This window comes from Bombina bombina, chromosome 7 (assembly GCF_027579735.1).
Source record: "Bombina bombina isolate aBomBom1 chromosome 7, aBomBom1.pri, whole genome shotgun sequence".
NCBI lineage: Eukaryota > Metazoa > Chordata > Amphibia > Anura > Bombinatoridae > Bombina > Bombina bombina.
This window is the reverse complement of record NC_069505.1, coordinates 630,130,026-630,153,634: the sequence shown is the minus strand read 5'-3', so window position 1 is coordinate 630,153,634 and position 23,609 is coordinate 630,130,026. Positions and strand designations below refer to the sequence as shown.

Below are 23,609 nucleotides of genomic sequence, written 5' to 3'. Positions count from 1 at the left end.
TTTAACACACAACACACGGAGTGAATGTTTATCACCTATACAATATTTTTTTATTGAGTTTAATAAAAGTTATGTTTTATGTAGATATAACCCAGTCCTATACATCTACTCACAACACGAATTCCTATTAGCCTATTTTGAGTGCTCAGGTATATCCATTTCTTCTTCTCATATTTCTATGTTAACACAGGATATTGAGCACCCCCCCCACTCCGTTATTACTCTGACGAAGGAAAGACAATTTTCCTCCCTATAGATAGGAGTTAATTTTGTTGGGGAACGTATAAGCACTACTATTATAATAATATTCCTCTTCTCGAAACTCTTAAACTAAAGCTAAGAGACCCCTGAAAGATAGATTTTTAGAACATGTTAGATCTATAGATGATGCAGATTCTGACTCCTATAGCAAAACATTTGAGAGAATTTCACGAGTCTGACTAAATTAGTAACTGTACAAGGCATCGATTAAGTTCCAGCCTGAAGAAGAGGTGCTGATAGAGAGAGCAAATTAAACTTACAGGAAGTTTTGTGGCTATTTATACTCTATAGCTCTATACCCAAGGATCTCAAGTGAAGAAAAGATATTGATTTGTATAAAATGTATCTATATGGATCTATACTACAAGAAATAAAATATAACAAAAATTTTTTATAAATGAGAATAAATATAAAGAGGCTCAGGAGCAGTAAATAACCTAGCTTCTAGCTGCTGATTGGTGGCTACATATATATATACCTATTGTCAATGGCTCCCCCATGTGTTCTGTTAGAAACCAGTAGTGCACTGCTGCTCCTTCAACAAATGATACCAAGAGAATGAAGTAAATGTGATAATATAAGTAAATTGGAAAGTTGTATAAAATTGTATGGTCTACCTAAATCATGAAAGAAAATATTTGGGTTGCATGTCCCTTTAAGATACATCAAATCATTTTCATATATAATGTAACAATTCCCTTTAATATTTTTGAAGTATGGAATGGCTTAATTAATTATACATTAATGTTACACTGTGTCTTTAAATGTTACTGAGTTTAAACCAGAGGAAACCGTTGCTCTTATAAGCAGTGAACAAGTGCGTGTACGCACGAAACGCGTCTCCATTCCTTGCTATCCTTGTCATTGCGCTTCTTTGTGTCGCACAATTTTCATGCTTTTATAGATGGAATAAACTGGACTTTTTATCATAAAGCAGCTTGTGCTTGGGAATTTTTGTTATTTAGAAATATGTATTTATGAATAAATAATAATATTTCATGTTGCGTTAGCTCACTTGAGAAAATGCTATCATGTTTGTGCAACTTGATGGGTGTTCGTTTTTTTTCAGTTTTTCGCTCTATTGATTTCTATGGGGGGATACGTAAATGGGTCATGATATTGTAACTTCAGCTTTTCGCTCTATTGATTTCTATGGGGGATACGTAAACGGGGTCATGATATTGTAACTTCAGCTTTTCGCTCTATTGATTTCTATGGGGGGATACATAAGCAGGGTCATGATATTGTAACTTCAGCTTTTCGCTCTATTGATTTCTATGGGGGGATACGTAAATGGGTCATGATATTGTAACTTTAGCTTTTCGCTCTATTGATTTCTATGGGGGGATACGTAAACGGGTCATGATATTGTAACTTTAGCTTTTTGCTCTATTGATTTCTATGGGGGGATACGTAAACAGGGTCATGATATTGTAACTTCAGCTTTTCGCTCTATTGATTTCTATGGGGGGATACGTAAACGGGTCATGATATTGTAACTTTAGCTTTTTGCGGGCATTGGGTTAGCGTGCAAACAAAACCTTTTTACTTTACAATTGTGATATGCGCATTAACTGATACGCACAAAAAGACAAAATAGTTATTGTGTGATAAATAGCGCTGCACTGCTTATCAAGCCCTTATTGTGTGTGCAGGCTTTTTTTAAATATTTTATTATTTACTATAAACCTGTACTTGATACAGAAGGTAAGGAGCACATACAGTATAAGTATTTACTAACATAGGGCAGATTTTTTACATAGATAATTGGGGTTATACAGAAAATCTGACACATTTACACAATGTCTACAAGCCGCTGTACCCTGACTGGTATATACACAATTCCTAATGCTCATTCATGTAGTGTTTACATCTTCCCCATCACTGCCCTGTATTTAGTTACCAGCTGTTTAGTATAGATGCACTTTTTATATAAAACGTATCTTTTAAATATATCTGTTTAACACACACAGTAACAGATACACAGTAATTATACATCATAAAAATACAGCATCTCACACACAGTAACAGATACACAGTGATTATACATCTTAAAAAAATACAGCATCTCACACACACTCCCCTGGGGACAATCATTTCTAAACCATCCAACTCACCTGACTTCTGATGTCCCCATGTCACTGGCACACACAAAGACACAAGGGACACTCATTGTGCTAATAATAGTGATTTATTGCTTCAGCAAAGTATTTATATAATGAAAGAATAAAATGTCTGTCATATCTTCTCAGTCTTCAGCACACTCTTGTCATCAGTATCACTTCAGGGACACAGATCAGGGTCCTCTCTTCAGATGTTGGAGAAAAGTTCTTTCTGCACGAGTCTGTTATATTGGTGGTTCTGAGTGAGATTTGGTTTTGTTCCTCTCTGCCATAACTGATTACTCAAGAGATGAAGGGTAAGGCTGATGGTCCTTTTAGAAAAGACACATATCTTCTGATTCTTTAAATCTAAGTGAGAATAAGCATTTGAGGGCAGATGTAGGACATCTAGCCAGGAGTATATAGGCTGCAGCAGAGGATAGCTACGTGATCAGGGGTTGTCTGGAGATAATCATCTTCTCTAGATATTGCTTTTTATTATTCAGACTGAGAAATTGTCTTCAGAGATTTAATTCTGTTGTTCCAGTAACCAGGCTCTTCATCACCAGAAAGAACAAATGTTGGATTTCCACTGTAATTTTCTTCACCATACAGGATCCAAGCTCCTTGTCTCACTTTGAAAGATGGACTCCCATTTTCATTAAATAGTTGACTCAGAGGAGATGTTACTTCTACATGCCTGCCATCATACTTGACATTTTCATACACCGTAATAGAAGGGCTCTGCAGACCCATTGGGATTACTCTAAGGGAGGCAATGTTAGAGCTCATAGACTTGATGTCATTGTGTTCTCCTTCTCTATAGACTGTGTAATCACCCTTATAATTAATCTCGGTAAACACAATCCAGGGGTCCCCAAATACTTTGAGAGACAACGCTTTTTTCATAAACTGATTCACTGTCAAGTCAGGAACATCCGATGTCAGAGTCACATGATCTCCTTTACAATCCTCTTGCGCATACAGCACTATGTTGATTTTGCTCATTTTCTTTTCCTCCGGTGTAGCTGTTATTTGGAATTCAATTCAATGGTATAACCTTATACTCTGTACCTTCTCTTTATATACTGTGTGTCTGAAGAGCAAAATTCAAAGGAAAACCGTAAATTACTGATGTTGCTCAATGTCATAAAAACTGTTAAAATTTTACACACAGTGCGTCAGCAAAGCACCAGTTCTGAAGAATTCAGGACATTTTATATATATTGCCAAATGTTAGTCCAAACGTTATGAAGCCATACACATATATTTAACCCTTTAAGGACCACAGCACTTTTCCATTTTCTGTCCGTTTGGGACCAAGGCTATTTTTACATTTTTGCGGTGTTTGTGTTTAGCTGTAATTTTCCTCTTACTCATTTACTGTACCCACACATATTATATACCGTTTTTCTCGCCATTAAATGGACTTTCTAATCATAACATTATTTTCATCATATCTTATAATTTACTTTAAAAAGTTATATAATATGTGGAAAAAATGGAAAAAAACACACTTTTTTACAACTTTGACCCCCCAAATCTGTTACACATCTACAACCACCAAAAACACCCATGCTAAATAGTTTCTAAATTTTGTCCTGAGTTTAGAAATACCCAATGTATACAGGTTCTTTGCTTTTTTTGCAAGTTATAGGGCCATAAATACAAGTAGCACTTTGCTATTTCCAAACCACTTTTTTTCCAAATTAGCGCTAGTTACATTGGAACACTGATATCTTTCAGGAATCTCTGAATATCCCTTGACAAGTATATATTTTTATTTAGAAGACATCACAAAGGATTGATCTAGGCCCATTTTGGTATATTTCATGCCACCATTTCACCACCAAATGCGATCAAATAAAAAAAATTGTTCACTTTTTCACAAATTTTTCACAAACTTTAGGTTTCTCACTGAAATGATTTACAAACAGCTTGTGCAATTATGGCATAAATGGTTGTAAGTGCATCTCTGGGATCCCCTTTGTTCATAAATAGCAGACATATATGGCTTTGGTGTTGCTTTTTGGTAATTAGAAGGCCGCTAAATGCCGCTGTGCATCACACGTGTATTATGTCTAGCAGTGAAGGGGTTACTTAGGTAGCTTGTAGGGAGCTTGCAGGGTTAATTTTAGCTTTAGTGTAGAGATCAGCCTCCCACCTGACACATCACACCCCCTGATCCCTCCCAAACAGCTTTCTTTCCTCCCCACCCCACAATTGTCCCCGCCATGTTAAGTACTGGCAGAAAGTCTGCCAGTACTAAAATAAAAGGTATTTTTTTTTTTTTAAAGCCATATTCTGCTGTGTAGGATCCCCCCTTAGTCCCCAACCTCCCTGATCCCCCCCAAACATCTCTCTAACCCTCCACCTCTACCTTATTTGCGCCATCTTGGGTACTGGCAGCTGTCTGCCAGTACCCAGTTTACAATAAAATGTTTTATTTTTTTATTTTTTCCCTATTTTTCTGTAGTGTAGCTTCCCCCCCAAATACCAACCCCCCACCCCCTCCCAGATCCCTTAGGTCCCAATTCCCTCCCTCCTCTCTCCCACTTTAGTTTTAAAAAAGTTCCATAGTGTAGCAGTTCCCACCCGCTCCCACCCCGTGCATGCGAGCACCTGCCTGCCGCCCCTCGTGCACGTGTGCGCGTCGGTGCGCCACCGGTGACCCCGCCCCCTCTTACTGCTGGAACACATCGATGGCCACCCACATCAGCTCCCACCCACCAACGATCACGGCCATCGCTATTCGATGCAGAGAGGGCCACAGATTGGCTCTCTCTGCATCAGATGGTTAAGAAGTGTTATTGCAGGATGCTTCAATATCGAGGCATCACTGCAACAGCATGAAAGTGGCTGGAAGCAATCAGGATCACTTCCACCGCTTTTAAAGACCAACAACCTATGGGGAACGTTGTCGGACGTTAGCTGCATTTGTTTGCAGGACGTACCCCATACGTCGCTGGTCGTTAAGGGGTTAAAGAAAAATTCAATTACTAAAAAATAAATAATCAAATGCAGTGATATTCTGTGCATATGTAAAACACATAGGCCTTGATTACAAGTGGAGTGCAAACATTATAGAAGGGTGCACTATCCATAAATCATACCCAGAGGCAGCTCTTGAGTTTGTGAGGCCTTACACAAGGCTCAAATATGAGGCCCCTTGACACAAAATAAAATGCAAAAATGAACCAAATAAATCTGAATATGAATTGCTCTAAATTTCGCTGCCATCTGTCCCTGCATTAACGTTCACCCAAACTCTTCCTATGGGTTTTGTCAAATATTCAACTTCAATTAAATCCTAAATTTGTTCCTAACTTACTACATTAACATGACAAGGGTCTTGTATCAGTGTCTCCCCTAGACCATACAATTTGACCACAAGCTAAACTATCAATGTTGCAGGGGGTTTAGTTAGGTGACTTTATCTTCTACGACTTATTCCTACTTTGTTTTTAAATCCTCATTTACCCCAATCTGATGCTTTGTTCTACATTGATGGCATTACTATAACTTGCAGCAGTAATCAATCCAGCAGTTAAGGGGTATAGCAGGCAGAGTAGTCAGACAGGCAGGGTTCAGCAGCAGTATATCAGTCCAGCAGTTAAGGGGTATAGCAGGCAGAGTAGTCAGACAGGCAGGGTTCAGCAGCAGTATATCAGTCCAGCAGTTAAGGGGTTAATAAGCAGCGTAGTCCAACAGGCAGGGTTTAGCAGCAGTAACCAATCCAGCAGTTAAGGGGTATAGGAGGCATAGTAGTCAGACAGGCAGGGTTCAGCAGCAGTATGTCAGTCCAGTAGTTAAGGGGTATAGCAGGCAGAGTAGTCAGACAGGCAGGGTTCAGCAGCAGTATATCAGTCCAGTAGTTAAAGGGTATAACAGGCAGAGTAGTCAGACAGGAAGGGTTCAGCAGCAGTATATCAGTCCAGTAGTTAAGGGGTATAACAGGCAGAGTAGTCAGACAGGCAGGGTTCAGCAGCAGTATATCAGTCCAGTAGTTAAAGGGTATAACAGGCAGAGTAGTCAGACAGGCAGGGTTCAGCAGCAGTATATCAGTCCAGTAGTTAAGGGGTATAGCAGGCAGAGTAGTCAGACAGGCAGGGTTCAGCAGCAGTATATATGTCGAATAGTTAAGGGGTATAGCAGGCAGAGTAGTAAGACAGGCAGGGATCAGCAGCAGTATATCAGTCCAGTTGTTAAAGGGTATAACAGGCAGAGCAGTCAGACAGGCAGGGTTCAGCAGCAGTATATCAGTCCAGCAGTTAAAGGGTATAACAGGCAGATTAGTCAGACAGGCAGGGTTCAGCAGCAGTATATATGTCGAATAGTTAAGTGGTATAGCAGGCAGAGTAGTAAGACAGGCAGGGATCAGCAGCAGTATATCAGTCCAGTTGTTAAAGGGTATAACAGGCAGAGCAGTCAGACAGGCAGGGTTCAGCAGCAGTATATCAGTCCAGTAGTTAAGGGGTATAGCAGGCTGAGTAGTCAGACAGGCAGGGTTCAGCAGCAGTATATCAGTCCAGTAGTTAAGGGGTATAGCAGGCAGAGTAGTCAGACAGGCAGGGTTCAGCAGCAGTATATCAGTCCAGCAGTTTAGGGGTATAGAAGGCAGAGTAGTCAGACAGGCAGGGTTCAGCAGCAGTATATCAGTCCAGCAGTTAAGGGGTATAGCAGGCAGATTAGTCAGACACACAGGGTTCAGCAGCAGTATATCAGTCCAGTAGTTAAGGGGTATAGCAGGCAGAGTAGTCAGGCAGGGTTCAGCAGCAGTGTATCAGTCCAGTAGTTAAGGGGTATAGCAGGCAGAGTAGTCAGACAGGCAGGGTTCAGCAGCAGTATATCATTCCAGTAGTTAAGGGATATAGCAGGCAGAGTAGTCAGACAGGCAGGGTTCAACAGCAGTATATCAGTCCAGTAGTTAAGGGGTATAACGGGCAGAGTAGTTAGACAGGCAGGTTCAGCAGCAGTATATCAGTCCAGTAGTTAAGGGGTATAGCAGGCAGAGTAGTCAGACAGGCAGGGTTCAACAGCAGTATATCAGTCCAGTAGTTAAGGGGTATAGCAGGCAGAGTAGTCAGACAGGCAGGATTCAGCAGCAGTATATCAGTCCAGTAGTTAAGGGATATAGCAGGCAGGATAGTCAGACAGGCAGGGTTCAGCAGCAGTATATCAGTGTTTGTGCAATGATAAGTGTATTATGTACTGTGTGCTATGTAGTGTGTATTGTGTACTGTGTATTGTGTACTGTGTGTTATGTACTGTGTGTTATGTAGTGTGTATTGTGTAGTGTGTAGTGTGTATTGTGTAGTGTGTAGTGTTGTGTTGTATTGTGTACTGTGTGTTACGTAGTGTATATTGTGTAGTGTGTAGTGTGTATTGTGTAGTGTGTATTGTGTACTGCGTGTTATGTACTGTGTGTTATGTACTGTGTGTTATGTAGTGTGTAGTGTGTAGTGTTGTATTGTGTAGTGTGTGTTATGTAGTGTGTATTGTGTAGTGTGTATTGTGTAATGAGTGTTATGTACTGTGTGTTATGTACTGTGTATTATGTACTGTGTGTTATGTAGTGTGTAGTGTGTAGTGTTGTATTGTGTGCTGTGTGTTGTGTAGTGTGTATTGTGTAGTGTGTATTGTGTACTGCGTGTTATGTACTGTGTATTATATACTGTGTATTATGTACTGTGTGTTATGTAGTGTGTATTGTGTAGTGTGTATTCTGTAGTGTGTATTGTGTACAGGGAGTGCAGAATTATTAGGCAAATGAGTATTTTGACCACATCATCCTCTTTATGCATGTTGTCTTACTCCAAGCTGTATAGGCTCGAAAGCCTACTACCAATTAAGCATATTAGGTGATGTGCATCTCTGTAATGAGAAGGGGTGTGGTCTAATGACATCAACACCCTATATCAGGTGTGCATAATTATTAGGCAACTTCCTTTCCTTTGGCAAAATGGGTCAAAAGAAGGACTTGACATGCTCAGAAAAGTAAAAAATAGTGAGATATCTTGCAGAGGGATGCAGCACTCTTAAAATTGCAAAGCTTCTGAAGCGTGATCATCGAACAATCAAGCGTTTCATTCAAAATAGTCAACAGGGTCGCAAGAAGCGTGTGGAAAAACCAAGCCGCAAAATAACTGTCCATGAACTGAGAAAAGTCAAGTGTGCAGCTGCCAAGATGCCACTTGCCACCAGTTTGGCCATATTTCAGAGCTGCAACATCACTGGAGTGCCCAAAAGCACAAGGTGTGCAATACTCAGAGACATGGCCAAGGTTAGAAAGGCTGAAAGACGACCACCACTGAACAAGACACACAAGCTGAAACTTCAAGACTGGGCCAAGAAATATCTCAAGACTGATTTTTCTAAGGTTTTATGGACTGATGAAATGAGAGTGAGTCTTGATGGGCCAGATGGATGGGCCCGTGGCTGGATTGGTAAAGGGCAGAGAGCTCCAGTCCGACTCAGACGCCAGCAAGGTGGAGGTGGAGTACTGGTTTGGGCTGGTATCATCAAAGATGAGCTTGTGGGGCCTTTTCGGGTTGAGGATGGAGTCAAGCTCAACTCCCAGTCCTACTGCCAGTTTCTGGAAGACACCTTCTTCAAGCAGTGGTACAGGAAGAAGTCTGCATCCTTCAAGAAAAACATGATTTTCATGCAGGACAATGCTCCATCACATGCGTCCAAGTACTCCACAGCGTGGCTGGCAAGAAAGGGTATAAAAGAAGAAAATCTAATGACATGGCCTCCTTGTTCACCTGATCTGAACCCCATTGAAAACCTGTGGTCCATCATCAAATGTGAGATTTACAAGGAGGGAAAACAGAACACCTCTGTGAACAGTGTCTGGGAGGCTGTGGTTGCTGCTGCACGCAATGTTGATGGTGAACAGATAAAAACACTGACAGAATCCATGGATGGCAGGCTTTTGAGTGTCCTTGCAAAGAAAGGTGGCTATATTGGTCACTGATTTGTTTTTGTTTTGTTTTTGAATGTCAGAAATGTATATTTGTGAATGTTGAGATGTTATATTGGTTTCACTGGTAAAAATAAATAATTGAAATGGGTATATATTTGTTTTTTGTTAAGTTGCCTAATAATTATGCACAGTAATAGTCACCTGCACACACAGATATCCCCCTAAAATAACTAAAACTAAAAACAAACTAAAAACTACTTCCAAAAATATTCAGCTTTGATATTAATGAGTTTTTTGGGTTCATTGAGAACATGGTTGTTGTTCAATAATAAAATTAATCCTCAAAAATACAACTTGCCTAATAATTCTGCACTCCCTGTAGTGTGTAGTGTGTAGTGTTGTATTGTGTAGTGTGTGTTATGTAGTGTGTAGTGTGTATTGTGTAGTGTGTATTGTGTACTGCGTGTTATGTACTGTGTGTTATGTACTGTGTATTATGTACTGTGTGTTATGTAGTGTGTATTCTGTAGTGTGTATTGTGTAGTGTGTAGTGTTGTGTTGTATTGTGTACTGTGCGTTATGAACTGCAATGGGGCCAAAACTGTATTAAAAACCTATAGCAGGCAACACTATTCTTGAATATAGTTCTTGTCAGTCACATCATACAGTGCATGGTATAACTAAGGGACAATATATCAGGGCCAAAAGAAATTGTACTGACCATGATAATTATATGAAACAAGCAGATGCAATTACTTTGGCCTAGATTTAGAGTTCGGCGGTAGCCGTCAAAACCAGCGTTAGAGGCTCCTAACGCTGGTTTTGGGCGCCCGCTGGTATTTGGAGTCAGTGATTAAAGGGTCTAACGCTCACTTTTCAGCCGCGACTTTTCCATACCGCAGATCCCCCTACGCCATTTGCGTAGCCTATCTTTTCAATGGGATCTTTCTAACGCTGGTATTTAGAGTCGTTTCTGCAGTGAGCGTTAGAGCTCTAACGACAAGATTCCAGCCGCCTGAAAATAGCAGGAGTTAAGAGCTTTCTGGCTAACGCCGGTTTATAAAGCTCTTAACTACTGTACCCTAAAGTACACTAACACCCATAAACTACCTATGTACCCCTAAACCGAGGTCCCCCCCACATCGCCGCCACTCGATTAAAATTTTTAACCCCTAATCTGCCGACCGCCACCTACGTTATACTTATGTACCCCTAATCTGCTGCCCCTAACACCGCCGACCCCTGTATTATATCTATTAACCCCTAACTTGCCCCCCACAACGTCGCCGCAAGCTACTTAAAATAATTAACCCCTAATCTTCCGACCGCAAATCGCCGCCACCTACGTTATCCCTATGTACCCCTAATCTGCTACCCCTAACATCGCCGACCCCTATGTTATATTTATTAACCCCTAATCTGCCCCCCACAACGTCGCCGACACCTACCTACACTTATTAACCCCTAATCTGCCGAGCGGACCTGAGCGCTACTATAATAAAGTTATTAACCCCTAATCCGCCTCACTAACCCTATCATAAATAGTATTAACCCCTAATCTGCCCTCCCTAACATCGCCGACACCTACCTTCAATTATTAACCCCTAATCTGCCGACCGGAGCTCACCGCTATTCTAATAAATGTATTAACCCCTAAAGCTAAGTCTAACCCTAACACTAACACCCCCCTAAGTTAAATATAATTTTTATCTAACGAAATAAATTAACTCTTATTAAATAAATAATTCCTATTTAAAGCTAAATACTTACCTGTAAAATACATCCTAATATAGCTACAATATAAATTATAATTATATTATACCTATTTTAGGATTAATATTTATTTTACAGGCAACTTTGTAATTATTTTAACCAGGTACAATAGCTATTAAATAGTTAAGAACTATTTAATAGTTACCTAGTTAAAATAATTACAAATTTACCTGTAAAATAAATCCTAACCTAAGATATAATTAAACCTAACACTACCCTATCAATAAAATAATTAAATAAACTACCTACAATTACCTACAATTAACCTAACACTACACTATCAATAAATTAATTAAACACAATTGCTACAAATAAATAAAATTAAATAAACTATCTAAAGTACAAAAAATAAAAAATAACTAAGTTACAGAAAATAATAAAATATTTACAAACATAAGAAAAATATTACAACAATTTTAAACTAATTACACCTACTCTAAGCCCCCTAATAAAATAACAAAGCCCCCCAAAATAAAAAATTCCCTACCCTATTCTAAAATACAAATATTACAAGCTCTTTTACCTTACCAGCCCTGAACAGGGCCCTTTGCGGGGCATGCCCCAAGAATTTCAGCTCTTTTGCCTGTAAAAAAAAACATACTATACCCCCCCCCCAACATTACAACCCACCACCCACATACCCCTAATCTAACCCAAACCCCCCTTAAATAAACCTAACACTACCCCCCTGATGATCTTCCTACCTTGTCTTCACCATGCCAGGTTCACCGATCCGTCCTGGCTCCAAGATCTTCATCCAACCCAAGCGGGGGCTAGACATCCACTGAAGAAGTCCAGAAGAGGGTCCAAAGTCTTCCTCCTATCCGGCAAGAAGAGGACATCCGGACCGGCAAACATCTTCTCCAAGCGGCATCTTCTATCTTCTTCCATCCGATGACGACCGGCTCCATCTTGAAGACCTCCAGCGCGGATCCATCCTCTTCTTCCGACGACTAGACGACGAATGACGGTTCCTTTAAGGGACGTCATCCAAGATGGCGTCCCTCGAATTCCGATTGGCTGATAGGATTCTATCAGCCAATCGGAATTAAGGTAGGAATTTTCTGATTGGCTGATGGAATCAGCCAATCAGAATCAAGTTCAATCCGATTGGCTGATCCAATCAGCCAATCAGATTGAGCTCGCATTCTATTGGCTGTTCCGATCAGCCAATAGAATGCGAGCTCAATCTGATTGGCTGATTGGATCAGCCAATCGGATTGAACTATATTCTGATTGGCTGATTCCATCAGCCAATCAGAAAATTCCTACCTTAATTCCGATTGGCTGATAGAATCCTATCAGCCAATCGGAATTCGAGGGACGCCATCTTGGATGACGTCCCTTAAAGGAACCGTCATTCGTCGTCTAGTCGTCGGAAGAAGAGGATGGATCCGCGCTGGAGGTCTTCAAGATGGAGCCGGTCGTCATCGGATGGAAGAAGATAGAAGATGCCGCTTGGAGAAGATGTTTGCCGGTCCGGATGTCCTCTTCTTGCCGGATAGGAGGAAGACTTTGGACCCTCTTCTGGACTTCTTCAGTGGATGTCTAGCCCCCGCTTGGGTTGGATGAAGATCTTGGAGCCAGGACGGATCGGTGAACCTGGCATGGTGAAGACAAGGTAGGAAGATCATCAGGGGGGTAGTGTTAGGTTTATTTAAGGGGGGTTTGGGTTAGATTAGGGGTATGTGGGTGGTGGGTTGTAATGTTGGGGGGGGGGGTATAGTATGTTTTTTTTTACAGGCAAAAGAGCTGAAATTCTTGGGGCATGCCCCGCAAAGGGCCCTGTTCAGGGCTGGTAAGGTAAAAGAGCTTGTAATATTTGTATTTTAGAATAGGGTAGGGAATTTTTTATTTTGGGGGGCTTTGTTATTTTATTAGGGGGCTTAGAGTAGGTGTAATTAGTTTAAAATTGTTGTAATATTTTTCTTATGTTTGTAAATATTTTATTATTTTCTGTAACTTAGTTCTTTTTTATTTTTTGTACTTTAGATAGTTTATTTAATTTTATTTATTTGTAGCAATTGTGTTTAATTAATTTATTGATAGTGTAGTGTTAGGTTAATTGTAGGTAATTGTAGGTAGTTTATTTAATTATTTTATTGATAGGGTAGTGTTAGGTTTAATTATATCTTAGGTTAGGATTTATTTTACAGGTAAATTTGTAATTATTTTAACTAGGTAACTATTAAATAGTTCTTAACTATTTAATAGCTATTGTACCTGGTTAAAATAATTACAAAGTTGCCTGTAAAATAAATATTAATCCTAAAATAGGTATAATATAATTATAATTTATATTGTAGCTATATTAGGATTTATTTTACAGGTAAGTATTTAGCTTTAAATAGGAATTATTTATTTAATAAGAGTTAATTTATTTCGTTAGATAAAAATTATATTTAACTTAGGGGGGTGTTAGTGTTAGGGTTAGACTTAGCTTTAGGGGTTAATACATTTATTAGAATAGCGGTGAGCTCCGGTCGGCAGATTAGGGGTTAATAATTGAAGGTAGGTGTCGGCGATGTTAGGGAGGGCAGATTAGGGGTTAATACTATTTATGATAGGGTTAGTGAGGCGGATTAGGGGTTAATAACTTTATTATAGTAGCGCTCAGGTCCGCTCGGCAGATTAGGGGTTAATAAGTGTAGGTAGGTGTCGGCGACGTTGTGGGGGGCAGATTAGGGGTTAATAAATATAACATAGGGGTCGGCGATGTTAGGGCAGCAGATTAGGGGTACATAGGGATAACGTAGGTGGCGGCGGTTTACGGAGCGGCAGATTAGGGGTTAAAAGTGTAATGCAGGGGTCAGCGATAGCGGGGGGCGGCAGATTAGGGGTTAATAAGTGTAAGGTTAGGGGTGTTTAGACTCGGGGTACATGTTAGGGTGTTAGGTGCAGACTTAGGAGGTGTTTCCCCATAGGAAACAATGGGGCTGCGTTAGGAGCTGAACGCGGCTTTTTTGCAGGTGTTAGGTTTTTTTTCAGCTCAAACAGCCCCATTGTTTCCTATGGGAGAATCGTGCACGAGCACGTTTTTGATGCCGGCCGCGTCCGTAAGCAACTCTGGTATCGAGAGTTGTATTTGCGGTAAAAATGCTCTACGCTCCTTTTTTGGAGCCTAACGCAGCATTTGTTTGAACTCTCGATACCAGAGTTAAATTTATGGTGCGGCCAGAAAAAAACCCGCGGAGCGTTAACAGCCCTTTTACCGCCGAACTCTAAATCTAGGCCCCAATGTCTGAAAGAGAGGGGATATGATGATGTTACCCGTAATAAGGCACAAATGGAATAGTAAATAGTCTGCCCAGGGAACTTTGTTATAAAACTAAACCTCCTAGAGGAAAACAACAGAAACTTAAGTTTGTGACTACATATAGCTTGGAGTATCAGGGTATATGCAATATAATTAAATAATGTGTGCCCATTTTATATACTGACCCTATACTAAAATTGATAGTTCAGGAAGGCTGGGACTTTGTTTCTAATAAAGACAAAACTATAGGTAATTATGTTTCCCTTTACCTAAGAGAACACAGACATACTGGCTTAGGTGAAGGAAAGGGTTTTTATAAATGTTTTAGACAAATTTGCAAACCATGTGAGTATGTGGAGGAAGGGAACAGTTTCACTTCCACAAGTACCAATCAGCAACCCAATATAATTGTTTTAATTAATTGTGCAACCACTCATGTAAAATATTTATTGACCTGCAGGGGGTGCTCTAACCAGTATGGGCTCCATGTACTAAGAGGCGGACAGACAGCTTCGCAACTTGCAAAGCTATCCGCCCGCCTTTGCTACATACGGGTAGCGGATCTGTTGGTCCACTAGCCCGTGTGTATCATTACACACTCCTCGCAGTGTGTAATGCCGTCCCTTCATTTGCACGACCAATTGCGCGACTGAAGGGGCTGTCAATCAGCGTTAGCGAGCGAGCTCTCTGTGATTTTCCCTCGCCACCTCAGAGGTGGTGTAGGGTGTAAGAAGCAGCGGTCCAATAACCGCTGCTTCTTTAATTGCTGGAAGCAAGCTTGCATATGCCATCCTGCCCCGCAAGGGCTCCGGTGCAGTTCTCGCTGCTTCGTTCATGGAGCCCTATGTGGGTAAAGCTAAGAGACCCCTGAAAGATAGATTTTTAGAACATGTTAGATCTATAGATGACGCAGATTCTGACTCCTATAGCAAAACATTTTAGAGAATTTCACGAGTCTGACTAAATTAGTAACTGTACAAGGCATCGATTAAGTTCCAGCCTGAAGAAGAGGTGCTGATAGAGAGAGCAAATTAAACTTACAGGAAGTTTTGTGGCTATTTATAGTCTATAGCTCTATATCCAAGGATCTCAAGTGAAGAAAAGATATTGATTTGTATAAAATGTATCTATATAGATCTATACTACAAGAAATAAAATATAACAAAAAATGTTTATAAATGAGAATAAATATAAAGAGGCTCAGGAGCAGTAAATAACCTAGCTTCTAGCTGCTGATTGGTGGCTACATATATATACCCCTTGTCATTGGGTCCCCCTATGTGTTCAGTTAGAAAACAGTAGTGCACTGCTGCTCCTTCAACAAATGATACCAAGAGAATGAAGTACATTTGATAATATAAGTAAATTGGAAAGTTGTATAAAATTGTGTGGTCTACCTAAATCATGAAAGAAAACGTTTGGGTTGCATGTCCCTTTAAGATACATCAAATCATTTTCATATATAATGTAACAATTCCCTTTAATATTTTTGAAGTATGGAATGGCTTAATTAATTATACATTAATGTTACACTGTGTTTTTAAATGTTACTGAGTTTAAACCAGAGGAAACCGTTGCTCTTATAAGCAGTGAACAAGTGTGTGTACGCACGAAACGCGTCTCCATTCCTTGCTATCCTTGTCATTGCGCTTCTTTGTGTCGCACTCTTTTCATACTTTTATTGATGGAATAAACTGGACTTTTTATCATAAAGCAGCTTGTGCTTGGGACATTTTTGTTATTTAGAAATATGTATTTATGAATAAATAATAATATTTCATGTTGCGTTAGCTCACTTGAGAAAATGCTGTCATGTTTGTGCAACTTGATGGGTGTTCGTTTTTTTTTCAGTTTTTCGCTCTATTGATTTCTATGGGGGGATACGTAAATGGGTCATGATATTGTAACTTCAGCTTTTCGCTCTATTGATTTCTATGGGGGATACGTAAACGGGGTCATGATATTGTAACTTCAGCTTTTCGCTCTATTGATTTCTATGGGGGGATACATAAACAGGGTCATGATATTGTAACTTCAGCTTTTCGCTCTATTGATTTCTATGGGGGGATACATAAACGGGTCATGATATTGTAACTTCAGTTTTTCGCTCTATTGATTTCTATGGGGGGATACGTAAACAGGTCATGATATTGTAACTTCAGCTTTTCGCTCTATTGATTTCTATGGGGGGATACATAAACGGGTCATGATATTGTAACTTCAGTTTTTCGCTATATTGATTTCTATGGGGGGATACGTAAACAGGTCATGATATTGTAACTTCAGCTTTTCGCTCTATTGATTTCTATGGGGGGATACATAAACAGGGTCATGATATTGTAACTTCAGCTTTTCGCTATATTGATTTCTATGGGGGGATACGTAAACGGGTCATGATATTGTAACTTCAGCTTTTCGCTATATTGATTTCTATGGGGGATACGTAAACGGGTCATGATATTGTAACTTCAGTTTTTCGCTATATTGATTTCTATGGGGGGATACGTAAACGGGTCATGATATTGTAACTTCAGCTTTTCGCTCTATTGATTTCTATGGGGGGATACATAAACAGGGTCATGATATTGTAACTTCAGCTTTTCGCTCTATTGATTTCTATGGGGGGATACGTAAACAGGTCATGATATTGTAACTTCAGTTTTTCGCTCTATTGATTTCTATGGGGGGATACGTAAACAGGGTCATGATATTGTAACTTCAGCTTTTCGCTATATTGATTTATATGGGGGGATACATAAACAGGGTCATGATATTGTAACTTCAGCTTTTTGCTCTATTGATTTCTATGGGGGGATACGTAAACAGGGTCATGATATTGTAACTTCAGCTTTTCGCTCTATTGATTTCTATGGGGGGATACGTAAACAGGGTCATGATATTGTAACTTCAGCTTTTCGCTCTATTGATTTCTATGGGGGGATACGTAAACAGGGTCATGATATTGTAAGTTCAGCTTTTCGCTATATTGATTTCTATGGGGGGATACGTAAACAGGGTCATGATATTGTAACTTCAGCTTTTCGCTATATTGATTTCTATGGGGGGATACGTAAACAGGGTCATGATATTGTAACTTCAGCTTTTCGCTATATTGATTTCTATGGGGGGATACGTAAACGGGGTCATGATATTGTAACTTCAGCTTTTCGCTATATTGATTTCTATGGGGGGATACGTAAACAGGGTCATGATATTGTAACTTCAGCTTTTCGCTCTATTGATTTCTATGGGGGTATACGTAAACAGGGTCATGATATTGTAAGTTCAGCTTTTCGCTATATTGATTTCTATGGGGGGATACGTAAACGGGGTCATGATATTGTAAGTTCAGCTTTTCGCTATATTGATTTCTATGGGGGGATACGTAAACGGGGTCATGATATTGTAACTTCAGCTTTTCGCTATATTGATTTCTATGGGGGGATACGTAAACAGGGTCATGATATTGTAACTTTAGCTTTTCGCTATATTGATTTCTATGGGGGGATACGTAAACGGGGTCATGATATTGTAACTTCAGCTTTTCGCTCTATTGATTTCTATGGGGGGATACGTAAACGGGTCATGATATTGTAACTTTAGCTTTTCGCTATATTGATTTCTATGGGGGGATACGTAAACAGGGTCATGATATTGTAACTTTAGCTTTTCGCTATATTGATTTCTATGGGGGGATACGTAAACAGGGTCATGATATTGTAACTTCAGCTTTTCGCTATATTGATTTCTATGGGGGGATACGTAAACAGGGTCATGATATTGTAACTTTAGCTTTTTGCGGGCATTGGGTTAGCATGCAAACAAAACATTTTTACTTTACAATTGTAATATGCGCATTAACTGACACGCACAAAAATACAAAATAGTTATTGTGTGATAAATAGCGCTGCACTGCTTATCGAGCCCTTATTGTGTGTGCAGGCTTTGGCAATGTGGCTCTTAATTGCTGATAAATTATTAATATTTACTATAAACCTTTACTTGATACACAAGGTAAGGAGCACATACAGTATAAGTATTTACTAACATAGGGCAGATTTTTTACATAGATAATTGGGGTTATACAGAAAATCTGACACATTTACACAGTCTACAAGCCGCTGTACCCTGACTGGTATATACGCAATTCCTAATGCTCATTCATGTAGTGTTTACGTCTTCCCCATCACTGCCCTGTATTTAGTTACCAGCTGTTTAGTATAGATGCACTTTTTATATAAAACGTATCTTGTAAATATATCAGTTTAACACACACAGTAACAGATACACAGACCTAGATTTGGAATTTGGCGTTAGCCGTGAAAACCGCCGGTATTTGGAGTCACTCAAAAAAGGGTCTAACGCTCACTTTTCAGCTGCGACTTTTCCATACCGCAGATCCCCTTACGTAAATTGCGTATCCTATCTTTTCAATGGGATCTTTCTAACTCCGGTATTTCGAGTCGTTTCTGAAGTGAGCGTTAGACATCTAACGACAAAACTCCAGCCGCAGGAAAAAAGTCAGTAGTTAAGAGCTTTCTGGGCTAACGCCGGTTTATAACGCTCTTAACTACTGTACTCTAAAGTACACTAACACCCATAAACTACCTATGTACCCCTAAACCGAGACCCCCCCACATCGCCGACACTCGAATACATTTTTTTAACCCCTAATCTGCCGACCGCCACCTACGTTATCCTTATGTACCCCTAATCTGCTGCCCCTAACACCGCCGACCCCTGTATTATATTTATTAACCCCTAATCTGCCCCCCTCAACGTCGCCACCACCTGCCTACACTTATTAACCCCTAATCTGACGACCGGACCTGAGCGCTACTATAATAAAGTTATTAACCCCAAATCCGCCTCACTAACCCTATAATAAATAGTATTAACCCCTAATCTGCCCTCCCTAACATCGCCGACACCTAACTTCAATTATTAACCCCTAATCTGCCGACCGGAGCTCACCGCTATTCTAATAAATGTATTAACCCCTAAAGCTAAGTCTAACCCTAACACTAACAAACCCCTAAGTTAAATATAATTTTAATCTAACGAAATTAATTATCTCTTATTAAATAAATTATTCCTATTTAAAGCTAAATACTTACCTGTAATATAAATCCTAATATAGCTACAATATAAATTATAATTATATTATAGCTATTTTAGGATTAATATTTATTTTACAGGTAACTTTGTATTTATTTTAACCAGGTACAATAGCTATTAAATAGTTAAGAACTATTTAATAGCTAAAATAGTTAAAATAATTACAAATTTACCTGTAAAAGAAATCCTAACCTAAGTTACAATTAAACCTAACACTATGCTATCAATAAATTAATTAAATAAACTACCTACAATTACCTACAATTAACCTAACACTACACTATCAATAAATTAATTAAATACAATTCCTACAAATAAATACAATTAAATAAACTTGCTAAAGTACAAAAAATAAAAAAGAACTGTTACAAAAAATAAAAAAATATTTACAAACATACGAAAAATATTACAACAATTTTAAACTAATTACACCTACTCTAAGCCCCCTAATAAAATAACAAAGCCCCCCAAAATAAAAAAATGCCCTACCCTATTCTAAATAACTAAAGTTCAAAGCTCTTTTACCTTACCAGCCCTGAACAGGGCCCTTTGCGGGGCATGCCCCAAGAAGCTCGCAATCTATTGGCTGTTCCGATCAGCCAATAGAATGCAAGCTCAATCTGATTGGCTGATTGGATCAGCCAATCGGATTGAACTTGATTCTGATTGGCTGATTCCATCAGCCAATCAGAATATTCCTACCTTAATTCCGATTGGCTGATAGAATCCTATCAGCCAATCGGAATTCGAGGGACGCCATCTTGGATGACGTCCTTTAAAGGAACCGTCATTCGTCGTTAGTCCGTCGGGCCAGCAGGATGTTCCGTGTCGGAGGTCTGCAAGATGGATCCGGAAGAAAGAAGATTGAAGATGCCGTTGATAGAAGACTTCATCCGGATCATGGACCTCTTCAGCTCCCGCTTGGATGAAGACTTCATCCGGATCATGGATCTCTTCAGCCCCCCGCTTAGGCTTGGATCAGGACATCGGAGGAGCTCTTCTGGACAGATCGTTGAACCCGGTGAGGTGAAGATAAGGTAGGAAGATCTTCAGGGGCTTAGTGTTAGGTTTATTTAAGGGGGGTTTGGGTTAGATTAGGGGTAGGTGGGTGGTGGGTTGTAATGTTGGGGGGCTTGGGTATTGTATTTTTTCTTTTACAGGCAAAAGAGCTGAACTTCTTGGGGCATGCCCCGCAAAGGGTCCTGTTCAGGGCTGGTAAGGTAAAAGAGCTTTGAACTTTAGTTATTTAGAATAGGGTAGGGCATTTTTTTATTTTGGGGGGCTTTGTTATTTTATTAGGGGGCTTAGAGTAGGTGTAATTAGTTTAAAATTGTTGTAATATTTTTCTTATGTTTGTAAATATTTTTTTATTTTTTGTAACTTAGTTCTTTTTTATTTTTTGTACTTTAGCAAGTTTATTTAATTGTATTTATTTGTAGGAATTGTATTTAATTAATTTATTGATAGTGTAGTGTTAGGTTAATTGTAGGTAATTGTAGGTAGTTTATTTAAATAATTTATTGATAGCATAGTGTTAGGTTTAATTGTAACTTAGGTTAGGATTTCTTTTACAGGTAAATTTGTAATTATTTTAACTATTTTAGCTATTAAATAGTTCTTAACTATTTAATAGCTATTGTACCTGGTTAAAATAAATACAAAGTTACCTGTAAAATAAATATTAATCCTAAAATAGCTATAATATAATTATAATTTATATTGTAGCTATATTAGGATTTATTTTACAGGTAAGTATTTAGGTTTAAATAGGAATAATTTATTTAATAAGAGATAATTAATTTCGTTAGATTTAAATTATATTTAATTTAGGGGGGTGTTAGTGTTAGGGTTAGACTTAGCTTTAGGGGTTAATACATTTATTAGAATAGCGGTGAGCTCCAGTCGGCAGATTAGGGGTTAATGTTTGAAGTTAGGTGTTGGCGATGTTAGGGAGGGCAGATTAGGGGTTAATACTATTTATTATAGGGTTAGTGAGGCGGATTAGGGGTTAATAACTTTATTATAGTAGCGGTGCGGTCCGGTCGTCAGATTAGGGGTTAATAAGTGTAGGCAGGTGGAGGCGATGTTTTGGGGGGCAGATTAGGGGTTAATAAATATAATATAGGGGTCGGCGATGTTAGGGCAGCAGATTAGGGGTACATAGGGATAATGTAAGTAGCGGCGGTTTACGGAGCGGCAGATTAGGGGTTAATAATAATATGCAGGGGTCAGCGATAGCTGGGGCGGCAGATTAGGGGTTAATAAGTGTAAGGCTAGGGGTGTTTAGACTCGGGGTACATGTTAGGGTGTTAGGTGCAGACGTAGAAGTGTTTCCCCATAGCAAACAATGGGGCTGCGTTAAGAGCTGAACGCGGCTTTTTTGCAGGTGTTAGGTTTTTTTTCAGCTCAAACAGCCCCATTGTTTCCTATGGGGGAATCGTGCACGAGCACGTTTTTGAGGCTGGCCGCTTGCGTAAGCAACTCTGGTATCGAGAGTTGAAGCTGCGTTAAAAATGCTCTACGCTCCTTTTTTGGAGCCTAACGCAGCCTTTTTGTGGACTCTCAATACCAGAGTTATTTTTATGGTGCGGCAAGAAAAAAGCCGGCGTTAGTTTTTCGGGTCGTTACCGACAAAACTCCAAATCTAGCCGACAGTGATTATACATCATAAAATTACAGCATCTCACACACAGTAACAGATACACAGTGATTATACTTCATAAAAATACAGCATCTCACACACAGTAACAGATACACAGTGATTATACATCTTAAAAAAATACAGCATCTCACACACACTCCCCTGGGGACAATCATTTCTAAACCATCCAACTCACCTGACTTCTGATGTCCCCATGTCACTGGCACACACAAAGACACAAGGGACACTCATTGTGCTAATAATAGTGATTTATTGCTTCAGCAAAGTATTTATATAATGAAAGAATAAAATGTCTGTCATATCTTCTCAGTCTTCAGTACACTCTTGTCATCAGTATCACTTCAGCACACTCTTGTCATCAGTATCACTTCAGTACACTCTTGTCATCAGTATCACTTCAGTACACTCTTGTCATCAGTATCACTTCAGCACACTCTTGTCATCAGTATCACTTCAGTACACTCTTGTCATCAGTATCACTTCAGCACACTCTTGTCATCAGTATCACTTCAGTACACTCTTGTCATCAGTATCACTTCAGTACACTCTTGTCATCAGTATCACTTCAGCACACTCTTGTCATCAGTATCACTTCAGCACACTCTTGTCATCAGTATCACTTCAGCACACTCTTGTCATCAGTATCACTTCAGCACACTCTTGTCATCAGTATCACTTCAGCACACTCTTGTCATCAGTATCACTTCAGCACACTCTTGTCATCAGTATCACTTCAGCACACTCTTGTCATCAGTATCACTTCAGCACACTCTTGTCATCAGTATCACTTCAGCACACTCTTGTCATCAGTATCACTTCAGCACACTCTTGTCATCAGTATCACTTCAGTACACTCTTGTCATCAGTATCACTTCAGCACACTCTTGTCATCAGTATCACTTCAGCACACTCTTGTCATCAGAATCACTTCAGTACACTCTTGTCATCAGTATCACTTCAGCACACTCTTGTCATCAGTATCACTTCAGCACACTCTTGTCATCAGTATCACTTCAGCACACTCTTGTCATCAGTATCACTTCAGTACACTCTTGTCATCAGTATCACTTCAGTACACTCTTGTCATCAGTATCACTCCAGCACACTCTTGTCATCAGTATCACTTCAGTACAATCTTGTCATCAGTATCACTTCAGCACACTCTTGTCATCAGTATCACTTCAGCACACTCTTGTCATCAGTATCACTTCAGCACACTCTTGTCATCAGTATCACTTCAGTACACTCTTGTCATCAGTATCACTTCAGTACACTCTTGTCATCAGTATCACTTCACTACACTCTTGTCATCAGTATCACTTCACTACACTCTTGTCATCAGTATCACTTCACTACACTCTTGTCATCAGTATCACTTCAGCACACTCTTGTCATCAGTATCACTTCTGCACACTCTTTTCATCAGTATCACTTCAGCACACTCTTGTCATCAGTATCACTTCAGCACACTCTTGTCATCAGTATCACTTCAGTACACTCTTGTCATCA

The 23,609-nt window shown here is 39.5% G+C and overlaps 1 protein-coding gene across 1 annotated transcript; it reads right to left on the bottom strand.

Moving 5' to 3' along the window:
- Positions 1–2,861: 2,861 nt before the first annotated feature.
- On the bottom strand, positions 2,862–3,371 carry LOC128636766 (epidermal differentiation-specific protein-like). Its single transcript, XM_053689746.1, has one exon. The coding sequence runs from the start codon at positions 3,369–3,371 to the stop codon at positions 2,862–2,864; it is 510 nt and encodes a 169-aa protein (XP_053545721.1).
- Between the last annotated feature and the right edge of the window lie 20,238 nt (positions 3,372–23,609).